At 41.3% G+C, this 7448-nt stretch overlaps 1 protein-coding gene across 1 annotated transcript; it reads right to left on the reverse strand.

Moving 5' to 3' along the window:
- Window positions 1–2932: 2932 nt before the first annotated feature.
- Window positions 2933–4849, reverse strand: LOC142302267 (E3 ubiquitin/ISG15 ligase TRIM25-like). Its single transcript, XM_075343338.1, has 2 exons — window positions 3662–4849; window positions 2933–3628 (listed from the first exon to the last, which is right to left on the reverse strand). The coding sequence occupies exons 1-2, from the start codon at window positions 4847–4849 to the stop codon at window positions 2933–2935; spliced, it is 1884 nt and encodes a 627-aa protein (XP_075199453.1).
- Window positions 4850–7448: the final 2599 nt, after the last annotated feature.

Raw genomic sequence — 7448 nt, forward strand, 5'->3', positions numbered from 1 at the left:
ATAAATATAGCGCATGAGGAAAGAAACAATTCAATTTTATATATTTAATCCAAAAATAGGCAGTGTTTATAAATATATACAAGAATTTACAAGAGGGACCAATACAAGTACAGTATACAGTTACATAAAAATAAAAAGGGAACAAAAATGAAATATTACTACACCTGGTCACGGATTATGGCTCAGATATAAGGGGAGAGGCAGCCCCTTGGAAATGGACAATCCTATACACAGAATGTATATCCTCTGGCATTGACACAGCGTGTACTAAGACACTGGCTTTTATTAACCTCTGTCCGACCCACAGCCTCCACCTCTGCTGACATCATGTAAGGGAAGCGGTTTTTAACTCTTCCAAAATTATGGAATCCTCATGGTCCTTATATCTCCGTGTGGGAGCATCCCACGCGGATGATATTACCGTCGTATTTTATTTTAGGATTTTAGCAGAAGGTGGATACCAAACAAGGGGGATCTGGCATGTTCTGGGGGGCAGATATTAATTTGTGGCTCTTCCGTATGTCCTACGATTAAGCTTAAATATGTGACATGTGCGTTATGGAGTTTCGAGATCAGCTGTATGCCCGCCATATCTGGGGGACATATGTATTCCTCAATATTAATACTTCCCCAATGGAGACAATACGGCTGCCCTAGCCTTTTGATCAGCAAAGCTATATTCTTGCAGGAAACTTGTACTCCGCCCCTGTGTATACAGATTGTAGTCGGAGCGTCTCTGGCTATGCAGGGGGTCTTTGAAGAGCTGGGAAGAGGTGTTGTAAGATAATTGAAAGGTACGTGTTAAATCCTGTAACAAGGAAGTCTTTTCCTGGCTGTTAATTTGGTAGGGCTCTGGAGGGAGGGGGGGAATTACCCCTGATCCAGAGACCATGAAAACATATCTGCTTATTATATTTTCATGACACTTTCCAGCTTCCACAGCACAGATTTTGATACTTCTGGTGTGACGTCATCTGTGCCTCATGCAAGTTGGGACTAGTGATGAGCGAGCACTAAGATGCTTGGGTGCTCGTTACTCATGACAAAGACTTGAGAATAGGAGCTGAGGTGAATTGGAAGACACGAACAGGTGAACAGGGCATGAAGCAAGTCACAATGTATAATGTATATGTAAAAGCGTCAGAAAGTGTCAGCAACAACTAGAATATAATGAATAGGAATGGTGGTAAGCTGATGCACACATACAGCCACAAGAGAAGGGTGGGCATGCCATAGCAATGTCCTCTTATCCTTATACTGTGTTGTCGTGCTCTGCTTTTTGCATCATATAACATCCTACATTTTGCCTTCTACTTTTTCATTTTCTTCTCTCTGTCTTGTATTTTCCTTCCTTTTACTTTGGCTTCCATTCCCCTTGTTCTAGGACTGTGCTGCCACCTTCTGGGTTTCTAATTTTACTACTCCACATTTTTGTTTTCCCTAGGACTGGCTGCCATCATTATTTGTAATTTGGTATTACGTATTTTTTCACTTGCCAAAAATCTTTATTATTGTTATCCTGTTAAGCATTGGCCCCCTCATCCTATACAAATATATAGTAAACTTGTTCCTTTGGAATTTGCACTCTGTATGAAATTTTACCGCCATCTTTATTGTATTTTTCTATTTATTCAGTTTTATTTTCATTTAATTCCCATTCTATGTTTATTTTTGCCGTTCCATTTTGATGAAAGTCAATTATATGTGGCCGAAAAGTAAAAAAAAAATTGATTGCTATTAACAATCTTCCTATAATTACAATTTTGTAATAGTATATGGAATGAGACCCCTACTCGAGCACCATATTTGAATTAATAGCACACTGACGTATATATTTTTCCACGTCATCAGGTTTTTGCCACATATTCTAAAAATGTGTGGCAAAATGTGAAAATCCTGGTGACAGTTTCTCTTTAACACAATTTTTCTTTGCCAAGTGTCTGACTAGAAGTTTTTTAAATGGAACCTGTCAGGTCCAATATGCACCCAGAACCATGAGCAGTTCTGGATGCATAATGCTATTCTCTGCCTAACCGTGACTGTATACACTAGCATAGATAAAGAGATCTTTAGAAAAAATATTTCTAAAGATCTTTTATCTTATGCTAAAGAGCGCGGGGACTAGTCCTCTGGGCGTTAGTTCCGCTGGCTAGTCAACTCCATTAGCAGGTTAATATACCCCTGTGGGCCCCTGTGGGTGTGTTAACATGCTAATGAATGTGCAGCATCACAGGATGATCTCTCACCTCTCCGCTGCCATCGCCGCCCGACACTGGATTTCGGCTCAGTGTGCATGACCCCGGAGTTTCGGTCATGCGCACTATGAAGCCGGGTGTACATGTCCTGGCTTCAAACTGAAGTAGTCTGCATGACCGAAACTCCAGGGTCACGCGCACCGAGCCAAAATCGAGTGTTGGGTGGCGATGGCAGCGGAGAGGTGAGTGAGATCATCCTCTGAGGCTGCACATTCATTTGCATGTTAGCACACCCACAGGGACGTACTAACGCGCTAATGGAGCTGACTAGCCGGGGAACTAACGCCCAGGGAACTAGTCCTCTTGCTCATTACCATACCATAAAAGATCTTTAGAAATACTTTTTCTAAAGATCCCTTTATCTATGCTAGTGTATACAGGGACCGTTAGGCTGGGATTAGTATTATGCATCCAGAACTGCTCGTGGTTCTGGGTGCATATTGGACCTGATAGGTTCCCTTTTTAAGAAGTTCATCAAATTGACTTATGGTTGGTAAATAGAGGTAACTAGATCGTTCATGTGGCTCCTTCTACTGTCTGAATGATCCACCAATCAAAGTGCATGTACGATACTAGAAGTAACCACATCTTTCATGAAGCTCCTCCCACTGGTTGAATGTTCCACCAATCATGTATTCTGCTCCCTGTGATGTCACCAGTCTCTGCATAGTTTTCTTCTATGACGATGGCTCCTCACTTCTCCTCCCTGATATCTTTATTGAACCATCATATACACATAGCGCAGCGTGAAGGGGCTCGGTGAAGGCGGCAGTGAAGGTGTGTAAGTGTCTGATGGGGTCACACAGCTCATAAAAGGACAGCTGCCCGGCCTCATAATCCAGACAGATCCTGACTCCATGACTGCAGATCCTTTGAGGTAACTGGATCCTGTTACCGTTATGTCTCGATGAGTACGGGTTATTATACAGCAGCCCAGCCCCATTATCCAGGAATATCCTGCATCTATCACTGGACGTCTGGTCACGTATCTTGATCACGTTATTGTTATGTCTGACTGAATACTGATTATTACACCCCTCACCTCCATACAAACACCAGGACTTGTTATTATCTCCAATATTTGACCAACCCCCCCTCCTGTCTATACTGGGGTAACACATCCCCACCCGCCACTCCCATGACCCACTGATCTCCACATCCCAGTAATGTCGTCCTGAGGTAAATCCCCTCCTGCTCATCACCTGAGGAGACTGGAATCTCTCTGCTGTTTCTGGACGATTCTGTCTTATTCCCGTCCAGGTTGCAGATTTCAGATCATCTGATATAAGGAGATTATTACCACCTGTGCTTTTAATCAGTAATATGTCTGCAGGACCCTCCCCATAGATTCCTACCTTTCCTGCAGCCGTTACCTTCCCTCCAACACCCACAGTCCTGACTATTACATCATCACCTCCATGTCTTAAACCTGAGAACGGCCAATCTTGACAAAGCGGAGATTGGACCCTGAGGACATGTGGCTTAATTTCTTTTGGTTTTTCAGGTATGACAGTTTGTAGATATATCATTATATCAGAGAAACCTGCATGTAACAGCCCTGTAATTACATCCACATCAGGTGTCTTATATCCTACTGTGTCCTCATCGCCTCCATCATGTCCCCCTGTTTCCTCATCGCCTCCATCATGTCCTCCTGTGTCCTCATCACCTCCCTCCTCCTCAGGATCACACAAGTCCCCGGTGTCTGGATCCTGTAAGATGGTCAGTGGATCCGTCATGTTACACAGCTCCTCAATGTGCCTCATCTTCTTGGACAGTTCGTCCTTCTTTATTTCCAGCTTCTGGATCACATCAGACAGTGTCAGTGACACCTGCTCTTCCCGCCTGGAGATCTCACTCAGGACCTTCTTCTCCAGGTCGTCCACTCGTCTCCTGATGTCTATAAACAGGGCAGTGATTCTGTTTTCTTCTCCAGCTGCTTTTTCTTGAGATTTTCTCCAGTGGTCCTCCAGACTCTGGACTCTTTCCTCAGTCATCTTTCTTTTTGTGATCAGTTCCTGCAGGACATTTCTCAGTTTCTTTTTCTTCTTCTCAGAGGCCTCATTCAACATCTCCACCTGGTGTCCACGATGTTCTCCAGCTGAGCAATAAACACAAATACAAGCAGCGTCCTCAGTGCAGTAATATTCCAGGATCTTCTTATGGACAGAACATTTCCGGTTCTCCAGAGAAGTGCTGGGATCAATTAGGGCGTGTTCTGGTCCTTTGCTGTGAAGTTTCAGGTGATTATCACACAGAGAAGCCTCACAGTGTAGACAGGATCTAACAGCAGGTACAGGAGAGTGAATACAGTAAGTGCAGTGGATCCCGGTGATCTTCTCCTGATGAGACTGGGTAGACAGAAAATTGTCCACAACATTACATAGAGTTATGTTCTTCTGTAGTGGAGGTCGCTTCCGTAATGTTGCTCTACATTCAGGGCAGAAATAAACTCCAGATCTGTCCTGTGCATCCAGCACTTCATTAATACAGTCCCGGCAGAAGTTGTGTCCACATTTTAGGGTTACAGGATCCGTATAAATGTGCAGACAGATGGAGCAGAGCAGCTCGTCTTCAAGACTAGCAGACGCCATGGCTGAGATCACTCTGAAGCAGATTAAATAAAAGTGACCGATACCACTGCCAGATGGGTGTGTACTAGCAGATCCTTTATTAGTATAGACTTTGATCTTTAGTTCTCTGTCTTCCTACATATTTGCCAATTTGTCCTTCAGTGCAGGTTTATTGCTTCGGATATATGCCTTTAATTTCATGATCGTGTAATACTGGGCCATATACCTATGCATTTACAATGAACAGACAATCATTACTATTAACAGATATCACCCGTTATTAGAAAATTTCCTAGTGCTTTAATAATAGAAACAAATGGAAGAAATAGACCAAAATTCACTGACAGTCCAAAATTCTTATGGCTAGTTACCGAGTCTTCTAATAAAGACCAAGACCCTATGAGGACCACAGCTCTAAAACATCCTGACTAACAACAGACCTGAAAATCATAACCAGTGCACAGTGCAGGAAAAAAAAAATATATTATATATATATATATATATATATATATATAAAAATATATATATATATATATATATATATATATATATATATATATATATATAATGTGTGTGTATTGAAAAACACCAATCTTCTAAGTAAACATATTTCTAACAGTTCTGCTGACATGAATTTCACACCAGATGTTGGCAACAAGCCATCCAATCCACGCAGGCAAAGAAATCAATCCATAGATGTCCATAAATTTAGTGATGTGTAATAATGAGAAATGGCACAGGGGAAAATTATTGAACACATGAAGAAAGAGAGGAGCAAGAGGCTATGAAAAGTCATGACACCACCATAAATGTATCTGTAATTAGAAAGAAATCCTGCTACTTACTGAAAAAAAAAAATATCACCTGGTTCAACTGAGGGCCTATTAAAAGGTGTCTCATTACCAACGTGCCACACAAGAAACATCTTATGATGAGTAAAACCAGTGAGCTCAAAATTGCCATATTTCTCATTTTTTTTAACCTTCATCCATAACCATTTGGCCTTCATCAGAAACAACTGATTGCTTTGGTAAAAAGGCATTTAAGGAAATAGCACTAGGATAAAGGACCACCATCACATGGAGAGCGTGCGCTGGGCAGTGTATATATACAGAATAATACCAGGTACCAATAATTACACCCAGTATACAGGACAGGAGTTGTACTGTGCAGTGTATATATACAGAATAATACAGATACTGTGGATTACACCCTGTATACAGGACAGGAAAAGTGGTACTGTTGAATGTATATATACAGAATAATACAGATACTGAGAATTACACCAGTATACAGAAAAGGAGATGTGGTACTGTGCTATGCATATATACAGAATAATACAGATACTGAGGATTACACCCAGTATACAGGACAGGAGAAGTGGTACCGTGCAGTGAATATATACAGAATAATACAAATACAGAGAATTACACCCAGTATACAGGACAGGAGAAGTGGTACTGTGCAGTGAATATATACAGAATAATACAAATACAGAGAATTACACCCAGTATACAGGACAGGAGGAGTGGTACTGTGCAGTGTATATATACAGAATAACAGGACCAGACTGGGACAAAAAAGCAGCCCTAACACATAAACCACACCAGCCCACATACTATAATATAACACCCATCACCCCTGATCTGTGAATGTTGCTTTACTAAGTCATACTCTGCAAAACTCTCTTAGGCTCCATTCACACAGTCATATAAAAACATGTACTTGTGGCAAAGTCCATTTTGACTTTGTGTTAATTTTTATCACCCATCAGTGTGTATGTTTTTAAACACATGTGTCATCCGTGTTATTCCAGTATGGATATAGAAAAAAAAATACAAAGCTTCTCCTATACGTACAGCACATGGATGCCATCACGGACATGTTTACATTGACCTATAGACTTGCATTAGCCCTTGTCATCCATGCTAAAAGAAAAAAAAAACAAAAAAACCCAGAGGGGATGGGAGAAAAAACAGCAGACAAGAACATGCAACAGAAGGACAAACTAATCAAGGATACTAGATGCCGTAAAGAGGACCCAAGACAGGGTAATCAGAAGGAAGCTAAGAAAAGGGGAGCAAAACTTCTTTCCTGCATGCTGACCAATGCAAGAAGCCTGACCAATAAGATGGAGGAACTGGAGCTGGTAATGTATGAGGAGAAATACGACATAGTAGGAATAACTGAGACATGGTTAGATGATAGTTATGACTGGGCGGCTAACCTGCAAGGATATGACATGTTTAGGAGGGATCGTAAAAAAAGGAAAGGGGGTGGAGTCTGTCTATATATAAAGTCCAGGGGTTGGAGTCTGTCTATATATAAAGTCCAGGGGGTGGAGTCTGTCTATATATAAAGTCCAGTTTAAAGCCCAGACTAAGAGAAGATATTCAAGAGGGAAATGAAGTGGTGGAGTCTCTATGGGTGGAGATACAAGGAGGGAAAACTAATAAAATCCTCATAGGGGTTTGTTATAAGCCACCAAATATAACAGAAACCACTGAAAATGTATTATTGAAACAAATAGACAAAGCAGCAAATCACAATGAGGTGATTATTATGGGGGACTTCAATTACCCCGATATAGACTGGGAAACTGAAACCTGCGTATCTCAGA

The sequence above is a fragment of the Anomaloglossus baeobatrachus genome, chromosome 4, assembly GCF_048569485.1.
Source record: "Anomaloglossus baeobatrachus isolate aAnoBae1 chromosome 4, aAnoBae1.hap1, whole genome shotgun sequence".
NCBI lineage: Eukaryota > Metazoa > Chordata > Amphibia > Anura > Aromobatidae > Anomaloglossus > Anomaloglossus baeobatrachus.